This window comes from Thunnus thynnus, chromosome 2, assembly GCF_963924715.1.
Source record: "Thunnus thynnus chromosome 2, fThuThy2.1, whole genome shotgun sequence".
Taxonomy (NCBI): Eukaryota; Metazoa; Chordata; class Actinopteri; order Scombriformes; family Scombridae; genus Thunnus; species Thunnus thynnus.
In genome coordinates this window covers 38111607-38134999 of record NC_089518.1, presented here as the reverse complement: position 1 = coordinate 38134999, position 23393 = coordinate 38111607, and the positions used below count along the sequence as shown (strand labels likewise).

Below are 23393 nucleotides of genomic sequence, written 5' to 3'. Positions count from 1 at the left end.
ATCACTTTCTTCAGGTGTGTTAACGTTCAAATACAGCCAGGAAATTGTGAGGCCAACAGGTGATTCAACTAACCCGTTTCCTCGTTTTAAATCAGCTATTCAAATAGCAGTTCACTACACCGCAAAGCAGACAGACAGAGAGAAGTCGCAGCTCATAAAACATCTGGGACAGTGAAACCTGAACTCCAGCAGGGTCTGTGTGTGAGAAACAGATGTAATGATGATCCGGTGTGAGATGCTGGAGGACGTCAATCTACGCTGATTGTAAATGGTAGGAGCGCCTTTTTCCGTTTGTGCACCAAACACCATTCATAAATCTTACACTTTAACAGTTCCTGTTTATGTGCAAATGCACACAAGTAGTAAAAAGCTTATTTTAGAAGTTTTACAAATCAAGGGGGTCTTAAGGTAAATTCGGCATGGGTGATGTCCGACAAAGCAACTCCTGACGTCGATGAAAAGGTGATTTGTTGTTGTGGAAACTTCCTTATTCTGTCCATCATGATCGATCAAGACTGTTAGAGTAACGGTTGCTTGGTGTTGCTTGTGTGCTGAATTGACGCTGTAGATTGTAAACTGGATTTTTTTTGCGTGGAGTTTAGTGTCTCTCGCTCGTCTTTAGTCTTGAATTGCGTACAATTAAACAGTCGTTGCTATGAAAACCTGCCTCCTCTAAGAAGCAGTCGTGAGCCATAATGTAAACCACCTCAGTCAGGCCTTGTTATTTAGCACCAATTTAAAAAGCTGTAGTAGGCTATAAGATTTTTTTTTTTTTTCTGAAAATGTGAATATTTAAGAACCCAAATAAAGTCCATCATATCACAGTGGACACAAAGAAGCAGGTAAAAGTCATTTTTGCTCATCTTTATCAGCTGTCTGGGCCTTGAACATAAACCAGTACTCTAACTTAAACTAAGTTATGAAACTCCTACAATGAAATATATAAAAACTCAAGATTTCTATACAGGCTACAGTTATGTACTGTAGCTTTAAGATAAGTGGCATTTAACATTTAAGGGTTAAATCAGTAATACTGTATATACATGGTAGGATAGTTTTGCCCTTTTTGTAGTTAACATCTAATGTGATGTAGAAAGCAGGAGCTGACAGGAGATCAGCTGCTCTGTCAGTGATGGTCACCTGCTAAATGTGACAGTGAGATGTAATTTGTCTTCAAACATGTTTGAGTTGTTGTCTAGTTAACTGTAAAATCCGTCAGTTTGCTGGTTTTGTACAGCAGATTAGAAACATGCAGATAATATTTGGTCCTATTACAGGACAAAGGAAGTCCTGAAGCACAAAATGGGAAATAAACATCATCAAATATACTCATTTTAAATATATCAGAAGAGAACATATAAAATGTTTTAAAATCAAAAATTAATATAACAGAAATGCAAAAGGAGATACTTTATGCCGATAGTGGCATTTCTTTAAGCAGTTACAATCTGCTTCTTTTTGTCCACTGTGATATCATCAGTCATCTGTGAGGAGCCCTTAAACTAAATGGATGCACATGTGGTTTTAATTAGGATCTATAATTGTATCACTCAGGGTTTTTAGTTGACAGTACACCTAAAATTTGGAGGCACACTTTAAAAAGTAAGATCCAGCATTCACTTTTCTGACTTTTCTTTACGTTTTACATCATAGAGCTGATTGTTACCAGAATCTAATGATCATGGATTTGTCTTTAAAGCCTACTGACATAACTCAGGTGCAGTTGTACTTTTCAGAAATTGTTACAAAAATCCAAATTATTGGCTGCTTAAAAAAACATATCTGTGCATCTCCAGTTTCAAAGAAGTTTATTGTGGCAATTCATAAACCAAATTTTAAATCTTCTCCTAATGGTGTTTTTTATTTGTTGTTGTTTTTTTTTTCTGATTCAAACTCAACTCAATTTCTACAGATGCCTTGTTGTTGCTGCCTTTTTAGGTTTCAATGCAAGTGAGTTCTGAACCAGTTTATTTGCATTTTTTCATAGTTTATAGGGAAAGACATGCAGGGAGGAAACACCCGTCAAATCAAATGGAATCTATTTTATGTTCAGTTAATGTTAGAGCTGAATGACAAAAGTTAATGATTAGTTTGTGGTATTTTATTTGAATGCATTATGACTAATACACAACTAACCCTAAACTTTAAAATTAGAAGTAGCGCACTGAATGCAGGCAAATAGTAGTGAACATGGCGTCTGCCTCCGGGTAAACAATAAAACTACACATCATAACAGGAAATGTCAGTCAGTCAGTCTGTGAGGAGACAGACTGAAAAAAGCCACAGAACACAAACAGTGTGACAGACTAAAGGTTGTTGTAGAGATGATCTTTCTAAGTTGTGAGGTGATTCCTGCTGATGTTTACCCAGCGTCAGAGCAGCAGAGCCAGCTCGTTTTGCATATTATTTCCCTTTTGTAAATAAAACGGACAATGCAAATTTCTGTGCTGTTGACGCCCGCTAGACTGGAAAATGAATCCAGTTGTGTGGTACAGTGTAAATCTTTCGGACACAGAGCTGACTTCAGTTCTACCCAAATTTGTACAAAGCAGAGTAAATGTGACATTAGTACTAGGACGTAATGTGATGGAGATGGCTGGTAAGTACGTTCTGTCTTTTAAACTCCTTAAATTCTCAATTTTTAACTATAAATTACACATTAGGTTGCAAAGTGCAAAGGGGAAAATGGACGGTCTAAACGTCTCGTGCATCATATTATACACATTTCCCCAAAACTCAGACTTATGTATTTGGTATTTTTAAGTATCTAACTTTAGGCTTTCCACCCGAATTTGAAGTAAAGTTATGGATAAATGACATGAGTTTGTAACATTGGTCTTAGTGGTGGGTCTGGTAGTTGCAGAAGTTTATGTGGAACTTGTGGAAGTTATGTGTGTCTTTATTATTTTGAAAGGGTCTGATTAGTTAGGCGTTTTCTTTTCATACAATGCTTTTCCCACAACCTGTCAATTGTTTGTGTTGTCTTGCAGAGTATACTGTGAGTACCACACACACTTTTAATATAGATAACACACAGTTACTTATTATCACTGTAACAGGAAGTCTGATCTTTCTATGGAGCCAGAACAGCGACAGTTCAATTTTGACATCAAAAATAAAATTTGGCATTGAAAACAAAACCTGAACCGAAAAAGGAAACATTGGCATTGAAACGGTTGTATTAGCAGTGAAAGAAGTTCCACTGAAAAATAGAGTATTAAAAAAAAAATTACTCTTACAATCTTTTTATTTTGATCTTTTTTTTGCATTATGTTTTTCAATGTCAATCCTCAGATTTTATTCTTTTTTCAGTGACGTGTTGTTGTTTGGTTGTTTGTTTGTTTTTTTTCCCCCAGTATCACTGGTTTTCAGATATAAATAACCTGTTTTTGTAAATCTGCTGCAACATTTTCAAAGATGTGAGGAGCTGCTGGCCGGGTGAGACCAGCAGGTCATCTCACAGCAGCAGCTCGACACCTGAAATGATCGGCAGGTCAACATGTCATCGTCCTGAGGAGAACATGATCCGATGAACTGATCTGTGCAGCTCTTTGGTGACTTACTGCTGGCTCTAATGTCTCAGCAGCATTTTGATATATGATATAATTCCTTATAGAATATAAATGTTGGTCTCACAGATGGAAATCTAACAATTGTAGCGGCTCTCCTCTCTACACCAACACGGTAACAGAAAGTAGAAACTGAAAACCAGTGATGCTGGGGGGAAAAAATATCAATATAAGATTGTAGTTTTTTTTTTTTTGTTTGTTTGTTTGTTTTTAAACCTGTCTTTATTTTTCAATGAAACTTTTTTCAGTGCCAATACAACTTTTTCCAATACAAGTGTTTCAGTGTTTCTCAGATGTAACTGTCACTGTTCTGGTCTCATAGCTTTCAACATCTTTGAGCACAGCGTTGCTTTTTTTCACTTCCCAGTGCTTGGAGAGGAACTGGAGAAAATTAAATGTCAGTAAAACTAAACTGAATTCAATATGAGCCAACAGCACATACCCAAAAGTATGGACACCCAAACACTGCAGCCATATGTGATAGATGAACATGTTGTTCTAAAACCGTGAGCATTAATCTGCTGAAAAGTCTCCACTCTTCTGATTTGAGGCTTTGCACCAAATGCTTGAACCTGTTTGCAGGGATTTGCTCCCTTCAGCCATAAGAGCGTCAGTGAGGTACAACACTGATCTTCCACGGGCCCCGGTCCGTCCACTTTAGCCACACTGATAGTAACTGAACCTCTGCAGTTTGGAGTTTAGTTTCTCTCCTGCGTTCCTGTTTGTGCTTTCAGATATCAGCCTTATTTCACTGTTTACTGACCACTTCCAGAACTGTGAGTTGCTGCTCATGAAAACCCAAACATTTCCTGAACCAGCAGAAGATGTTTTATTGTGAAGACATTACAGGAAATGTATAATGAATGGATGAGTTAGTGATGCTATTCTTCCATTTAAAAACATGCATAGAGATATTTGATCAGTGCATCAACTTCTAATACTACAGGGAGGAATAATAGAAGCAGAAACAGCCACAGTGAGATATTGAAGAGTTGGAGACGACAGACTTTTACTGCTTTCTCTGGAAAGCCGCACATCTCCAACACGTCAAGGTAAACAACTTCTACCTTGCCAGGCTGTACAGTGGAAACCACTCACAACGTGCCAGCATGGCTGGACTGCTCGTGGTTGTTTACAACGTGACTACCCCCACCACAATGGAAAAACCCTAACTGATAACGCTCTGCTTGCGGTCTGTAGGTCATCATAAAGGTGCTGCATGGGGTTGAGGTCTGGGTTTGTTTGTTTGTTTTATAATGGCGCTGGCTTTGTGCGCAGTCATGTTGAAACAGACGAACACATACTGTTGACACAGTTAGAAGAACACTGTTTAAAATATACAGTTTTTCCCTCCATTGGAACTAAGGGGCCTAGAGCCAATCAGGACTAAGTTAGTTTTGACCATATATTATAATACTAATGACTGTTTAGCTTCCACTGAGTCTGTAAGAATGAATCCTGTAGGCCTGCTGTGTATTGATGATGATTTTCCTTCCACAGACTGAGTTTTGATAAGTGTCTGAAGACTGAGGAGCATCCTCATCATTCTTCATCCTGCATCCATCCTCCATGTGTCTGTTAACCAATGACTGATGCCTCCTGTCCCCACTGACCTGACGGCTCCACATCCTCCAGAGAGCTTCACTCTGCTCTTCTTTCTCTAAACCCCTCTGTCTTCCAGTCATGAATCCCTACAGTGATACAAACCCGAGCTCCTGTCCAAGTGATGTCACCACTCCTGGTCCACCTTCATATTCATCCCCTGAACATTACAATTCCCATAATCCATCTCTGTCAGCCACCTCCCCTCCAGTCATCCACACAGGTCGGAGCTCTCTGACAGTTCTGAGCCATAACTCCCCAACTTATCAGTCCTCATCAGAGCAAGATGGAGGTCAAAACCTGGTCTTGGACCGTTCCACCTCGCTGCTTCCAGCCTCAGCCCAGACAGTTTCTGCCTCCGCGCTGAACCCTTACCCCGCCCTCTCCACTCCCCCCTCCCACCAGGTGTCCATCATCATCCCGTCCCCAGACCTCCACCCGTCTCCTCTCCCCTCGCAGTGCTCCGAGGAAACCTGCCCGGACCTGGAGTGCGCCATCTGCTTCAGCCAGTTCAACAACATCTTCCGCTGTCCCAAGATGCTCCAGTGCAAGCACACCTTCTGCCTGGAGTGTCTGGCGCGCATCAACGTCAAGTCGACCGAGCCCAATGCCATCCAGTGCCCGCTGTGCCGCAGCTTCACGCCGCTGCCCACCCTCGGGCTCCCGAAGCTGACCACGGACTCAGACGTGCTGTCCTACCTGCCGGCCGCCATGCAGCGAGTCTACAGCATCCGCTTCTCCCGCAACAAAGGGAAGCTGCAGGTCAAAAGGTTAGTTAGTGGTTCCCAACTTTTTCTTTCTTTTTTTTTTTTTTTTTTTTTTTTCTTTTTTTTTTTCAACAATTCATGTCTACGCTGCACCCACATCTTACTGAGATTTTAAGTTTATATCTTTGTTTTCAAAATATAGATATTTTTTATATTTTATTATATGGACACTTTTAAAATAACCCTTAAATTTAGTTGTCCACAAAAATGAATTAAATGCTGAGACATTACAATCAAGATCAATAACTGATTTAACAAGATGTTAAGATGTATTTCATGTACCAGTAGACTACTGCTCTATAAAATTTCAGAGCTAAAATCTTTTTTGTAAACCTGCTTTGTCCTTTAAACCTTTGATTCAAATTTTTATTAACCTAAATTTTGGAAATTCATAATGAACATAAATCGAATGTATTTATTGATTTATGATGGAGAACATTGACTTTGAGATGTTTGGGATGAAAGGACACAAAGTCAGTTTACCCAAACTGCCAAAGTTTTGAACACAAAAAGACAAAATGAGACTCTGCAGCCACACTGACGGTTGATTTATAATCATTACCTGTCAAATTAAGCATCTGATACCTTACCTACCATTTTACAGTCTAAATGTTGATAACCTAAATCTGACAGTGTTGTCAGCCAGAACTCTTTATTCTTCACACATGAATAAGATTCATTCAGCCTGAGTTCTGCCTCCTCGGTCAGGTGTTTCCTGATCTAACCGAGTTTATGATTAACCACACTGGAGGGAAGATTATCAGCACTATAAAACAACTGTGATATGACTTTTTTACAGTGTCCTGTGGACAAGAATGATAACACCTCTGCTGTTAAAGAGTGAAGTAGGTTAACAGCCTCTCTAATTGTTACAGGAGATAGATGGAAAACCAACCAATTATTTGATTACTGCACATAAATAATAATCAGATTTTGGTTCATTTTTACAGTCAAACTGCAGGTCAAACGTTTGATTTCTTGGAGCACATTTGTTATGCTGTTTAAATTTGGCTGAAACGACACAATATCAGTTATTTAAAGGCCGACAGGCTCATCAGCATTCATCCATCTGCGTGTTCTGATTAGAATCACAGCTTTGTTTCCACTGATTCAGTCTATTTCTATTTGTTTTGAAGTTAAAACAGCCAAAATATTTAATTTCTACTTGCAGAGGTTTTTTTTTAATTGATTCTCACTGGAAAAAAACAGATTTTATCAGATGAATCAGCTTAACTTGATCAATAACATTCTCTGTTTCTCATTAAGTTCGTCTGAAGGTCAGCGGCGGTGGGGTCAAAGGTCGCTGACGTCTCTGAGATCAATGAACCGCTCTCTGGATGTGGGGCTTCCCAGCCCGCCTACCGGGGGCCGCAGCGAGGCGGGCGGCATGGGCGGAGCCCTGTTCAGACTGACGGGCCGGCCGGCGTGCCGAGCCTTCCTCCTGACGTCCGTGGTGATGATGATGGTGCTGCTGACGGGCATCATCATCTTCCTCCTGACCTACCAAAAAAAGGAAAACTGACCGTGAGTGACATCACATTACATCACATCCTGTCTTCCTTCTACGAAATCCGCTTTTATTTCTGTGATGGGAAAAACCGTCGAACAATGAAATTCCACAATCTCGACATTTAACATCTGAATCCAGTAAATGAGCAACATCTGTTTCACTGCTGTGGTTAAAAGATGAAAACGGATACAGATGTGCAATAAAACAAATAAGCAGGTTTTAAGTTGCTGATGACATTCAGAGCAGAGACGGAGAGGAAGCTGTTATTAAATCTACACTCTGGAAGTTGATGGAAACTCTCACCTGAGCTCAACAGTGTCTAAGAAACTGAGAAGCAGTGAACTTTAATCAGCTTCATAACGTTTAACTTGTGCCAAAAGCTTCAAATCATCACCCAGATGTCTGAAAACGTCCCCCATCCCTCAATATTAAGTTACAAAATGACATCATATCACAGCTGAGAAAGAAATGTATGGAGGAAAGTGAGAAGCAGTGGACTCGAGTCTGTTTCACTTTGCCAAAAGCTGTAAATATTCACCTGCTGAACAGAAGAAGAAGAAGAAATAACAGAACATGAGAACTTCCTGGCTGTCAGGTAACAGCTGAGGTTAGAAAGAACTGGAAACTAAGAAGCAGCGGACTTTAATCTGCCATTATCCACCTCCAAGTTTGGGGGGGGGGGAATGCACACAGTCACTGCTTCTCAAAACAAAATGTCGGTCAGGTAACACAAGATGGCTGATCTGATAGCAGTGAACATAAGAGGTGACACTTTATATAAGAAAAGGTCAACAGGTCAAAGTCTGGCGGCTCCATCCAGATGCAGATAAAAGCCAAAATAAAGTGACAGTAGATTAATGGTCCAAACTGTATAAACACATTATGTGAACTGTCATTTTTAGGAATAGAATAAGGTTTGTGATCATCCTGTAGATTAACTTCCTCACTTTAAACATGAATGTATAGATAGAAATGATCTGCCGTCAGGTGGAGCCTCCTTCATATCCTCCTGTTGGAACTTGTTCTGGCAGCTCTCAGCACTTGGAAAAAAAAAAAAAAAAAACCCAAAGACTGAATTTTAAACCTTTTTTTTGATTCTGTGTTTTATTTATTCTGTCATGTACATCAGAGTCCGTTTCCTCTTGTCAAAGCTGCAGTTCTGCCCTCACTCTTAACCAAATGCTGTAAACCGTAGCCATGCGATGATGCAAATAACCCCGAGCCGCAGTGACAGTCTGACACAGAGAGCTCACAGAGCAGCGGCCAGTAGATTTTCATTGATGGTGAAACATAAATATCAGCGGTTTTCTTACAAAGACGGTTTATAAAGACTTGACCTCCAGTGGTTTCTCTCCATGCAGGTCATTTGGTTTTAAGACATCTATCTGATATTTCTGCCACCAGCACAATACAAATAGAGGTGACTGGAGTTTAGTTTGAGGTGTCGATCACTGTGAAGTTTTCTGTGAGCTCCGTTGATTATCCACAGTAACCAGGGACATTCTTTCAGTGAAGTCATGCTGCAGTTTTTTAAATATTTTAAAATGTGTCTTCAGTGCTGTCAACACCACAAACACTCCATCATCCTCCACTGTATATGTGTGGAGACAGATCTCAACAAATAAAATTGATGAATTGACCCTTTTAAAAGAAGCAGAAATGTGTTGAAATCATGAGGGAGTCAAGTGACTAATACAAAGTATTTAAAAGTTTTTGGGTCAGTGTGTGGTTTAAAGAGAGACGCTGACATGTTTTCGTTCTCGTCCTGCAGAGCGCCGTTCCTTTCCAACAGTTTAGTCACTTTCTCCTCCGTACGCAGACTTTACGGCTCTAATAACGTCACCTGATTTCCTCCTTTGCCTCCATCATAACTACTACAGCTGCTAGAGGGCGCCGTCACTTAAACATATCTCATTTTGGGCCACTTGCAGAAACAACTGATGCAGGAGGACAGTCTTTAAAAAGTCTCTGGACACTGTCTGCTCAGCACCAAACAACAAACAGTTAGCTGTCGACTAGCTGGTGAACATAGTGGAGCATTTAGCAGCTAAAGAGCCAGATATTTCCCTCAGGAGTTGGTAGAGAGTAAAAACAGAGCTGCAGGATGCTGTGTTGCACTGATATTAGCGACTGTGTGTTTGAAACAGCTGCATCCTTTTCACTTATGAATGTTACATTAAAATAATCCTAAAACGTTGTACTCACGTGAGGGGAAAAAAGCCAATAAGCAAAACTTAAACATTTTGACTTGCAAATCAAACTTAACATGAAATCAAACTACCGTCATTGTGCTGCTTCAAAACTTCACCTGCTGAAAATGTATTTTAAAAGTCTATCACACATATTTACATGATTTAAATCGGCCTTTGACAAGGAAAGTTTGTTTTTATTTCAAAGTTTATTTTCCTGTTTTTTGTTTTTTTTTTATGTTCTGTTATATTCTGTGTGTTTTAGACTTGAACCTGTTTTACTGTGTGCAATGTAAAATAAATTATTTTATATATTTATAGAACTGTTTTAGCAAAACTTGCACTCACGATTTTTCTCATGTTAAACTTGAATAAATTCCTTTTTGAAATATAGTTTGTTTTGTATGTTTTTTTTGTTTTGTTTTTTTTTAACTGTATGCATTGTGTATTTTGTGCTTATAGTTTAAAATTTTCATTATTTATGGCGGCTGAAGTGAGCGCAAAGTAAAAAATTTAATACAGTGCAACATATGAAAAAGATTTGATTAAAGTAGAAGTTGATTTTAACCTCTTGGATGGTTAAATTTATTTTTTAAATGTATCCACACTGTGTGACAGTATCTCTATTTTCAGTATCATCTTGTTCCAGTGTGTCTTTGAAGCTGCAATATATTTACACTCAGTGAGATATTAATGTGTTTTTATAGCTGATTTAGTAAGATTTTTACAGATTTGGTGTGTTAGGGAAGTCCACTAAGTTCTAGGAGTAAAAAAAAAAAGTTTGTATTAACCTGAGTTTGTGTCCAACAGTGTGTTAGAGCAGTGGTTCCAACCTCCCCTCATCACACATTGATGTTGAGGAAAGGCTGCTTTTTTTTCTCTTTTAAAAATTTTATTTTTATTATTTATTTTAAAAATAAAGTAATTTACAAGAAAGCTTTAAGGAAAAAATAGAAAAATGTGTCAAATAGATTTTCTGTCACATTTATCTCACAACCCTTTAGATGAATCCAACGACCCCCAGATTAGGAACCACTGTTCAAGAGTTTAAATACACATCATGAGGCGAATCAATGGAATTATCAAGTCACAATAATGTTTTTTAATCCAACGTTGACCCTGACAGGATTTTCATTTACACCAAACTGTTTAGTGGGCTGCAGTCTCCATCTGCAGTCAGAACAGACATGTGATGTGTTTACTGTCTGCTGGGGAAAAAAACGATGGATGATTTTTGAAAATGTCTGTTTGTTCACTCACATGATTATCTTCATATTTCTTCTGTTGGATGTTTGAGTTTCACCGTGAAGACTGATGTACAGAGTTTAACACTAGAAGAAGTTTCTCTGTATCACCTTTTTAAATCTCAGTTTAACGTGTATCTACCAGCATGATTTGACATCACAACTAGTGTAGGAGCCATTTATGTTGATTGTTGGTGTGTCATTTGTTTAGTTATAACTTGCAGTATTATTTTGGACACTGGGTGGCGGTCATTAGATGCACAGGGTTGTATATGCTGGGGCACAGGTGACAGGAAACAGGAGGCACAGGCAGTTCTTACCAGACCAGTAACAGACGCACAGTACAGCTGGCAGGACAGAAACCCGGTATGTTCATGTACAAATACTTCAATAAAACAACGAACTTAATGGCAGCCAAGCAACTGGAAAATCTGTTTTTGAATCTGCATAAGATCACTCCTGACCTAACCTACCTGTGTATTAATGGCAAACTGGAAAAACAGGAGAAGAAAGGACATTGAAAAATGAAAATTGCCATCACAACTAGTTTGGAGCCAATCATGGTCCAGTATACAACTTACACAAGTGTGATGTGGAAACTTGAAGCCTCCAGTGCACAAACACTGAGAATGAACTACTTTACAGTGAAGAAGGAGACATCTGGTGTCCAGCAGGAAGACTTTGAAATAAAATAATTTACATATTCAGAGATTCTGGGTTTTCACATGGAGGAGATGCTTTAGGACATTTTAACTAGTTAACTGAAGTTTTTATGTTATTACTGAATACAGAACATTTTTACATCAATACATCACTGGAGGAGATCTTTCCAACATTTTTGATCATATCTGTTCAAATGGGAAAAAAAGTACTTCATATCAGACCATAATATTAGGTTTCTCCAAGTCTTCAAATCCACATTTTATTGTGTTGCACCTCTAGTAAACCAGCAGGTGGAGCTGCAGCATCAACAAATGTAGAAGTTTGTTGTGTGTGTGCTGTGGGGGAAAGTACAGTATGGAAACCTGATTATGACGGCCACAAACAAACAACTGCGTCAGATTTCCATAAATGTGATAGTTGAGAATACTCTACACCACATTAATATAACATGGAAATATATATATTTTTAGACAGTCGGTTTCATGGAGACATGACCCATATTTGACTGTGTCCACTCTGCTCCCAATGAAACTGAAAACATGTTTAGTGGACGGAGCCACGTCCAAATTCAAGTTAGTTCCTTTTTTCTTTGTTAAACGATTCATAATAAAATATATGTAGAAATTATATATTTATGACAAAGACTCACATATATCAGGGCGTCATGAGTCAGGTGACAGTTTATTATACTAACTTTAAAACTTCATTTTGTGCTAATGTGCACAAAAGGTGCAACTAGACTATAAATGATTAAACAGACACTGTGTATTGTTTCAGTTGTATTTCTTAAATTCTTTCTACACAAATTAGTAATACTGTAACTGGAAAATCAGAAATCTGACTGCTGATGCACATTTCCTGAATTAAAATAAATACAGCGTTTTATTTTGTATCCTTTTGAATCAACTGCGTAAGCCGGAGCAGCACGCAGCTGCGGATAAAATTAGTCAGACGGTAAATAAGTGACACAGCAACAGCTCCAGTATCATTTACTTTTTCTGTGTGTTTTGAAATCACCAGAAGTGAAAAATGACTCTCTAGTACACGAAGAGTGTCAGGATTTTTAGTATTTTTTTTATGCTTATATACATCACAGAATACTTCCGATATAGTTTTTGGTATGTCTTACTATGTTTCCATGTCATTTATATAAGTAGTTAAAGTATATTAAGAGTTTCTCTGTGAGGCTGTTTTTTGAGCTAAATGTGTGTTTGATGCTACATTAAACAAAGTTATCCCACGTACTAGCTAACATTTGCTTAATAAAACAATTTGTAAACCAGTCTATCATGAGATGAGATGCTGCACCTCTGTTTAGACGCCGTTAGTCACTTGGAAAAGATGAAGTGTGGCTTGATACTGTGACAGGTCTGCAGTGATCAACCTAATGCTATTCGTTATTGAGCCGCTGTAGGAAAATATACACTCTCCCTTCTCCTCAGGCCATCGGGAGGTCAGAGGTCAGGACCCGCCACTGAGGAGGAGATCGCTGTGATTATACTGTATAGTTATGTTCATGCCATTAAAGTAATCATTTCTTTTCAAGTGTTTAAGGATGAGTGGACTGAGAAATACATGTTTTTTGCCTGAGAGAAGCACTAAAAACTACAGGACGTGTTTGAATTGCGATGTAATGGTGGCAGTAAAGAGCGGTCACGTAAAACGCCACATAAATGTTTTGAATCAAACTCAGAGGTACAAAACCTCAAAACTGAACCAGTTGAAGTCGTCATATGAAGCCTCCAGCAGGATGAATGTAAAATCAAACATTTTCATCAATGAATGAAGTAAAGAACTCGAAATGCTGAAATGCTGTTCATATACAAAGGTCTGGAGTTTTTGTATTTATCATCATTGAATGCGGCCTCACTGGACCTTTTAATGTGGTGGAAATGACAACGAAATGATCTCTCACTGGTTTTCCCACCATGAACATTACTGTTTGTGTTTTCTGGAACGCACTTCTCAGCTGGAGGCCAGTACCACTACTGGAAATCAAATCTCTGCTGTCCAGTATGAAAATACTCTGAGTTCACTGTAAAAATTCCCAGGTGACTCTGAGCAGAGAGACTGGTTAGTGCAGCTTGACTGGACTTAACTAGAAAACACCGCTCACAGTCAGCTGGTGTGTGTGTGTGTGTGTGTGTGTGTGTGTGTGTGTGTGTGTGTGTGTGTGTGTTCTGATGTAACATGATGTGATGTGGCAGCGGTGTAACAACAGTGTGTGTGTGTTGATTTTAGAGAAACAGGAAGTTGGAGAAGCTAGGAATGTCCAGCTGAGACTCACACACACACACACACACACACACAGTCATCAAGTTCCGACACATATGTGGATTTCAACACTTTTTCTAGAGGCACAAAATCAGTTCGCTTTCAGATTCAATCAGCTGTGGATCATCTGTTCCTGCAAGACGTCATTCTGTCTTCACATCCACCTGCTGATGACACGACATGACATCTGAGAAAACTTTATCTCATCTTCAACAGCTCCAAAACACTGCAGCAAGATCCAAAAACAGACAGAGACGTTACTTCAGTTCCTGCCTCACGTCACTGGCAGTCTGTTACTGTGGCTGAACTGCAAATTTCAAACCTGTGTATATCTTTAAATTTTAATCATAATTTAGGCAGAATCGCACCTTTTGGAGTACAAAAGCTTCACAGAGGAAGATGAGCATCTATCCAACTCTATTTTTTATCACATATCTTTAAAGCTACACTTATACATATGATTTTCTGGCATATTAACTGTACAACAAGTCGTCCTAATTAAACGACAACATTTGTTGTTGGTGCATGAACTCCAGTAGACACACTGATGTGTTTTCTGATCTGACGGCGCAGCAGGACCACATCATCTGTCTGCGCTTTTTGAAACTGTTACACATCACTGCCCGAAAAATAAATATGTTTGACAACGCGAAGGTTAAAGTTTGGTTAGGTTTAGGGAAACATCACAGTTAGGATTAAAATAAGTACTTAAGTGTTAATTCTAACGTTGACTTGCAGTTGGAAACAGGAAGTGAACCTTCGTCTGCTGGGGAAATGCCACATTTATAAAGGAACAACTAACAACGTGCCAAATTTGAGACTTTTTTTCAATTGATGTGGAAAATTTTAACACAACTCTCAATGTCGAAAAGCACGAAGAACAGCTGCTCTTCAGGAAATCATTGTTAAGCACATTTGTTTTGATTCCTTTGTGAAATATTCTATTTTATTTATTATTGTCTCTGACTTATAATTTGACTATAGAACTACTATGTATGTGTCAAAAATGTGTTTTTCTTTAGTTTATAAATACAATTGTAAAAAAAACCAAAAAAAACGTGATCAACTGTATATCTGGAGACGCTGTCAGGATAATAACATCTGATCCATGTATCTTTGCATTTACACCTGATTTAATTATGCAAATTAGCTGGGCGGACAAACATGGCATCCCACGTCAAAGAAACTGCTGCCAAGAATGGATATTATTCATCACTCTTTGCGATGTAAGACTTCCAGCTGCTGCTACCACTTTTTACATCGCTTGCATTAGCTGGTAGGAAGAGGCGGAGTTAGGTGACCTTTCAACTCACTGGACCAATTTTTTTATTATGAAAAGGGTCGCGCTATACAGACCTGCTGAGATCTGATCACAATGCGAGCCTGAACACCTCCAGATGTGGTCTGACTGATCTGATCAAGTGCGTTTACTCCTGCGTTAATGTGTTTTTCCTAAACCAGATGCCGGATCCAGATACAGATCACATTTTAACGCCAGTAAGTGGGGTAATCCATCCACCTCCATATCCTCCATACACAGACTTTGTCGCTCTATAATAATCTCACCTGATTTCCTCCTTTGCTCCCATCATACATACTACAACTGCTAGAGGGCGCTGTCACTTTAATGTAAACATATCTCATATTGGGGCACTTCCTGAAACAACTGATGGGGAGGACAGTCTTTATAAAGACATTCTCTGATAAATGAACTGTACACTACCTGCTCAGCACCAAACAACAAACAGACACCGTTAGCTTTAGACTAGCTGGTGAACATAGTGGAGCATTTAGCAGCTAAAGAGCCAGATATTTCCCTCGGGAGTTGGTAGAGACCAAAAACAGAGCTAAAAGAGAGTGAATATTGGACTTACATTCACCAGGTGGACAGAAACACGACTCCAAATGAATGATAATGTTGCTCCGTAACTGCTGGATGTGAAAATAAGCAACTGTTTGCTAACAGCCAGAACAACTATATAAAGCGAGTTAAATATAACACAAGTGACCAAAACATATATATATAAATAACAGTATAAACATGTCTGTGGATTTTTGTCGTTTCAGCTGTGGTTTGATGCTGTGAAGTTTGGATTTCCTCATTCCTAAAGAGTAATTTACTGGTATCTAAGTTCCAAAATGTGCATTGCAACACAATTACAGAGAAAAAGAACAGACAGAAGAATGAAGTTTTCTCCTCTCAGTTCAGCTGCATCAAACCTTCTCTGTCCGAGGTCTGAGGAGTCCCAGACAAACCGACTCGGCTCACAGCCTACGTGCCCACGCAGAGGATGGAATCCTGGGAAACTGGCAAAGCTCATGGGGCATTCGGAGACAATGTGGATGTTCTCAGACTGCTTCAACAACAAGCTTTGTATCACACAAACAAATGAACGTGTGTGTGTGTGTGTGAGTGTGTGTCTGTGTGTGTGCTGGACAGAAAAGAAATTGCCCTGAATGAGGTCAATGAACTAAATAGACCCTCCTCCGTCCTCTCTGCCCCTCACATCAACTCTACTCAGCTTACAACAAGTAAAGTGATTTACATTCAACATCAAAAACTTAATAGATTTTTTAAAAAAATCAACAGGGAGATGAACAAAATAAAATCTATGCACAGAAACAGATTCCAGTGAGGAGAGAGAGTAAAAGTAAACGTGTTTGTTGCCAAGAGAAAACGGGAAGAAGAGTGGACAAGAAGAGCCGATTGTTGTTGCTGTTATTCAACAATGTGAATCTAATGTGTCCTGTCCAGGTCAGGTTCAATAAAGAGAAGGATTGTAGAAAGGGAGGAGAAATGTTTGAATAGTTTAAACCCAGCAGGTGACAATAATACAAAATTCTTGCACACCAGAAAGCCAAAAGCTGAAAGTCCCTCTGCACTCAAAAACATGTTTTTCTTCTTGTTCCTTCAGTTGGATGTTGTTCTCTTCTCTGTGCAGAATGATGTATTGGCAGAGTTTGTTTTCACATTCATCTGCTGAAGGAGGACATTTTCTGACCTTTAAGTGGGTGAATTCTGCACATTTCCAGGTCCATATTTATGTTCTGGGGCTCTACATGATTAACAGTCAAAACCTCCTTATTTATCTTCTACTGGTCCTTTATGCAGCCCCTCAGTTCAGCCTCTGTCTGAAACAGGCCGTTTTAGCTCCTGTCTCTTTAAGGCCCGCCTCCTGATGAGCCCACTCTGTTCTGATTGGTCAGCTTCAGGAAGCTTCCTCTGGCTCGGCTATGTAAACAAACTATAGTAGCAGGATTTCATTTTTCTCCTTCTTTACTGCAAACATCAACTTCTAAAATCCATCCGTACATGTTGGAGCTGAATCAGATCTGAAACATGAGAGAGGACGACAACAACAACACATGGAAACACCTTAGCAACAACCTGAGTAACCAAGGCTATGGACCGGACAGCTGTTAATGGGCATGTGCGACAAGCTGACGTCAACTCGTCTGCAAGGTAGAAACAAACCATCACAAACGAAGCATCAGAGCAAGTTGAAGCTCTGAATTTTGATTTGCAGGCAGCATTTCTACATATGTTTGCCTCAGTTTTTGAACTTTGACCATGTTTAACATTCAATGTCAGAACAGGATATACATAAAAGACAATCACAAAAAGCAGAATATGTCCCCATTAAATCTCAGTTTAACATGTGCACCTACAAGCATGATTTATGACATCACAAGTAGTTCGGTGCCAATCGTGACGTGATGTGGAAACTTGAAGCCACCAGTGCACATACACTTAGAATGGACTTTTTCAACATTCACATAGAGTATTTATTAGTCTAGCAAAGCAAGACCTTCTGCACCCACTATCGTTCTGCAATACACTGAAAAAACCCTCCGGCTTCCTTGTATTCTTTAAACCAATCACAATCATCTTGAGTGGCGCTAAGCCAAGGATGCAGCAATGGTGCCCTTGCAAAGTAGTGTTGGGGGGGGGGGGGACTTGGGGAGACGAGTCCTGGCAATAAAATGACTAATCCCTGCAAAAGTCCTGTCAGAACCAAGTGGCAACCTACGGAGCTGAAAATGAAACCAACGTGGAAGTGCCAAAAACAGAAATAAACATGTTTACAGACAGGTACAAAAAACAGTTTGGGTCTCTATAGCTAATATCGCCGTTCAAGACAACAGTACGTGGGGTGAATCTTTTTTAACTACTATTATATACTATTATATAACCCATTTAAATTTTATTGAGGCTTAAAGTTCTGCATAATTAAGGGCGGGGCCGCTTTGAGTGAAAGATGGGTGTCGTCACAGGCAAGTCGCTACCACGGCACTTAACGTTGGTAAGGTAACGTAACCATGGCGTAACCTCAGATTCAAAGAGTAGGCGTACCCGTAGCCGTCACTATTTCAGTGTGTTTTCAGTTCATGAAAGTTCACTGTAACATTTTGGTCACCTAAAAGAGTCTTGTTCAGTTCTTGTTACTAAAAGACCCTCTAAGGAATCTGATGCTCAGGTTTTCCGGTAACACAGTAAAATGATTGAATCAAAGAAATAATAATAACAATAATAAGCCTGCAGCTAACAATTATTTTTATTATCAATTAATCTGCCGATTAGTTCCGCAATTAAAATATCAGAAAATGGTGAAAAATGTCAATCACTGTTTATCAAAACCCAAGATGACGTCCTCAAATGTCTCACTTTGTCCGCAATCCAAAGATGTTCAGTTTACTGTCATAGAGGACTAAAGAAACCAGAAAATATTCATTTATATTATATTCATTTGAGAAGCTGAAAACAGAGAATTTTGTCGTTTTTTTTAAGAAAATGATTGAAAATGACTATATAAAAGACTAAATAGCTAATTGATTAATCAACTAATTGTTGCAGCTCTAGGCAGACTGTGGACTGTGTGTTACCTGGTTTGCTTGGTTGGGTCTCTCTCTCCTTCTGTCTCATTATACAACCTGATTACTGAGAAGAATGAGCATTGAGAAAATACAAAGCTTTACTCAGTGATAAAGTGTGTCAATGAGTGTGTGTGTGTGTGTGTGATCTTGTACTTCTGTCTTTGTGAGGACCAGTATGAGGATGTTCTGTCTGCTCCTCACTTCTTTAAATGGATGTTTGATGTCTAGTTTGTCCATTTGTACTATAACATAAGGTAAACAATGAAGAAGAACAAAACACGACTGGTACTGGCACTGGAAAATGAGTAAAACTCTGAAAAGAGAAAAACTCTGTAAAGTTTGTTAATCTGCTTTATGTCTTTAATCATCTGTTTGTTTGTCTCTATGTTTAAATGATGAGTAACACGTGCAGCAGATAACATGACCTCCCTTCATTACAACACATTTGAATTATAAATATTCATGCAAACATGACGTCAAATTTATAGTTTAGTTTATTAGTTTATTTAACAGGGTCCATGCACAACAGAGTCAGCTTTATAGCTAATTTACATCTGCGGTCTCCGGACAGGAAGATATTAATACTATAAAGCACAATACAAACAACACAGTACAAACAATTAGAACAATATAATTAACAAAATTCAAAACAGTACATTACATATAAAACAACATGTTGTAAAACAGTTGGTTCCACATAAAGGCTCAGATCAGTGATCACATGATCGGTTTGTCCTGAGCCTTGTTTTAAGTGTTGTTTTAAAAATACTGAAGCTTCTCTGATATGGGAGGGAGTTGAGTTCCATTTATCTGCTGCTCTGACTGAAAATGCTGATAGTCTGAAAGCAGTTTTCCCTGAATTTAGCCGAGCTGTCACCTCTGACTGATGCCCTGGTCTCCCTGGCATCGTTCCCACAGAATGACACACATTGTTTAACTGGTGGTGGCGCATGATCATGAATTAATTTACAAATCAGGCTTATTATCTGCAAAGCAAAGAAAACAATCAAACCTCAATAAATTATACTTTTGAATGATGGTACAATAATGGGAGCTGATTGGTTTGTTATCAAGAATTTTCACAGATTGTTTGATAAGAGCGTATAATGGTTTTAGTGTAGTCACTCCTGCCTGGGAGCAGCTTGTAGCACAGCGATGCATGAAGAGCTGAGCAGCAGTTGATGCTTAATATGTCTAAAATTCATTAGGCTAGCTCTGACACGCTGGTGACCTTTTTTATATGTTTCTTAAAATTTAAGTGAGAATCAACAATTATGCCCAAATACTTGAAGTTAGTTTGTTTAGAAATGGTTCCAAAGAGTAATAATTAAACTAAAATAATTTCTAAATAAACTAAGGTGATCAAACTCTTCATGATGATGGAATATGTCACCCGGTGCAGCGGTGTGGCTTATTGACGTGTTTTTAATAGTTTTTAGACAACAACAGAGGTCGGCACAGAGGAATAAGATATATCAGGCTTTGGATAAACACACAATACTTGTTAGTAGATCAGTTCATTGTTGGTTTGGATCCAAACATGAAGAAAAATATAGACAATTACCAGAATGATCCTTTAAAGCTTTGCTGTCAGACTTCAGGTCAAACCTGAGCAGAATGTGAACTCTCAGGATGGGTGGGATTCTCCATGGAAACAGCTTTGTTGAATCGCCCAGTGTGTTGTTAAGGCGTGTTCACTGCTGTCATACAAAAAGTCATTTGTTAATACACCTGCGCAGACACACACACACACACCCACACCCACACTGTCACACACTGTGTCATAAAGGACGTTATGGGAAATATCTCAGCAGACTCACAGCGCTGAATGGAAACAATGTTCAGGTCTGGTTGGACTTCCTCAGCAAGGATTGTTTTAACCTTCCAGGCTAGACGGTTTTCATTGGAACTACCTTCTACTGAAATATATTTCCAAAGAAAACTGAGAAACAATCAATGAATAAAGAGGGTGTGGATCCAAGTGGATTGAAAGTTTTAAGAACAGTCAGACACCCCCTATAAACCTTTGTCACAGCCGACATGTTGAAACATCAAATCTCCACCAGGTGTGTGTGTGTGTGTGTGTGTGGCTACTGACATCTTCTGTCTTCACCAGCTGAGAAAAGATTATTAATACTGTTTTTGGGAGATAGGATGCATATTTACACAACATTTCACTACTAATGGATCTTAAATCAATCAAATATCAATATTTGTACAGCTTAGTGCTTAACAAGCTGATATTAAAACAGTGTGAATGTGTGTGTTTGCATATTTCTAAGAAGATTTTTATGAATATTTCTAACGTTACGCAAAGAAGCAACACTAATAATCAGCTTCATCTCCAAAATATTCCAAACCTATTCTTATTTCATGTTTATTTGTACAGAGACAAGTATACTCACTGAGAAAACTCAACAATTTACAGTACATACAAAAACAGCATAATTTACAGACGATGATACAATAAAAGTTTCATAAAACGACAAGCAACAGATCACTCATGACTACATGACTGATCCTTCAAAAACGGTCTCAATCTGAGCTTAAATGATCCCATTCAGGATCAGTCTTCCTCTGTGGGAGTTCTCTGGGTTAGAAGTTCCAAATGTTGATCCCAAGAAACAGAAAAAGTCATCTGTCCCAATGAGGATTTACAAAACGGCTTCTTACAGTAGACGCTCCCCATGTTGCTGAGCCAGAAACCCTGAGAGGAACCAGGTCACTGAGCACCTGAGGAGCTGGTTATTGAGTCATTTACAGATGAGCTTAAGATCAGCAAATTTAATAAAATGGTCATAACTTGATATATTCCATTTCTTGAGAACATGGCAGTGATATGATCTCATTGGCTTCATGTCTAGAATTTTAATTGCTCCATTATAAATCATCATAAGAGGCTCGATTGTTGCAGATGCGATAACTTAAATGTGAGAAGATCATGGAATGCATACAACCATTATGCAATGCAACATAAAATGTATCTAATATCTGTAATCTTTAGTTTTATCAGCGCTGTTTGTGAAGTCTGTGAGGCTAAACACAGTTATTGGAGACATACTTTGTTTGGCAGCCTCAGAATGAGGGAACGCCTCCGTCTGTATGTGCAGGTATTAATAGTGTAGAGCTGTGTGTGTGTGTGTGTGTGAAGGAAAAGTCAGAGATGTTGTGCCTGAAGGCAAGACAAGAATCTGCCAACTGACCTTCTCATAACCTCCCAACAACCTCCATCTCCTGCAGAAGGTGAATAGTTTCAGGGTGGAGAAATGTCTCAAAATCATTTGTGTACAACGATGCACAAAAGCTCTGTCAAAGCATGAAGGGTCAAGAGTGTTTAACCTCACAGCAACCTGCACATGAATAAACTTCAAACATATGACCTGCCCAGACAGGACTCTGATTCATTATTGCATGGTGTTGCCATATGGCAACAATTACTTTATCTCAATTTTACTAAAAGGCAGTAAAACAAAATGTTTTCCTGTTTAGTTGTGAAAAGGGGGGTCTTTTATTTTGATAGGACAAATAATTTGTTGTTGTATTGTATTTAATTGGATGACGTACAGTAAGAAACATAAATTGATCACATCACATTACCAGGAAATGCTGTTTGCACTTTGACATGGACTCTGAGAAAGTCAAGATCTGAGGGCTCCCAAAGCTGACTAATTGTTCAATATTTAGGCAAATTTCCTTCAAAAACAAAATTGTACTATCTAAAAGTACTATCTGCTGTAAGTTAACTTTTAATGTTCATCACTAAAACCAGTTTAGATGTCACAAATTTTTTGTAAAATGGTCAAATGAATTTGCTGCCATATGACAACTATGTGATAATTTGGAGGTGATCTGTGTGCATTAAGCCTGTTGGACTGTAACTGACTTACATAGCATTAGACTACTCTGAGAATTCATAATTTTGACAGAAGGAATTGCAATATCGCACCCAAATATGTTGGTCTACTCCTGTGTACATTTCTAGCACTCACTCACTGGAAACACATCCCGCTACCTCAGACCCAAGCTAACGCTAGCTTACGGGGATAACCAAGCACTGCACACTGGGGCTAATGTTAACTACTTTAGATAAATTATGATAATAGGACAGGTATCATAATCAAGTGATGTTTAATTTAGTGAAATATTGCGACAATTGTTCGACTCACTGTGAGTCCCATAGCTGGGAGGAGCAGCAGAACAAGAGAAGACCTCTTTCTGTTTGTGCAGATATTAATAGAGTTGTGGGTTATGTGTTTGTGTGTGAAAGAAAAGTCAGAAATGTTGTGCCTGAAGCATCCTCAGGCAAAACGAGAATCTGCCAAGTGACCTTCTTATAACCTCCCAACAACCTCAGTCAACTGCAGAAGGTGAATATTTTCAGGTTGGTGAAATGTCTCAAAAACGTTTATGTACAACGATGCACAAAATCTCTGTCAAAGCATGAAAGTGTCAGCAATGTTCAACCTCAAAGCAACCTGCATATAAATAAACTTCAAACATATAACCTGCCCAGACAGGACTCAGATGCATTTATTTATCACTGAAATCCAGGACTGTGTATGTATAAGTGGTGTGCCTGAATACAAATACGTCATTCAGCAAAGCACAACTAGTGGGCTTTTTATGAATATTTATATCGTACAAATATTTAAAAAATTATTTGTGTTCAGGAAGAACAAAAAAACATGTCAAATACCAGC

General features: G+C 38.8%; 1 protein-coding gene across 1 annotated transcript; it reads left to right on the top strand.

Annotated features, from left to right (window-relative positions):
- Nucleotides 1–10030, top strand: LOC137169975 (RING finger protein 223). The gene is made up of 3 exons (XM_067573425.1): nucleotides 1–271; nucleotides 5070–5941; nucleotides 7205–10030. The coding sequence occupies exons 2-3, from the start codon at nucleotides 5253–5255 to the stop codon at nucleotides 7458–7460; spliced, it is 945 nt and encodes a 314-aa protein (XP_067429526.1). The 5' UTR covers nucleotides 1–271; nucleotides 5070–5252; the 3' UTR covers nucleotides 7461–10030.
- Nucleotides 10031–23393: the final 13363 nt, after the last annotated feature.

Coding starts and splice junctions, on each gene's coding strand:
- LOC137169975 (XM_067573425.1), top strand. CDS start 5,253: ATGAATCCCTACAGTGATACAAACCCGAGCTCCTGTCCAAGTGATGTC. Junction 5,942..7,204: donor GGGAAGCTGCAGGTCAAAAG/GTTAGTTAGTGG, acceptor TTTCTCATTAAG/TTCGTCTGAAGGTCAGCGGC.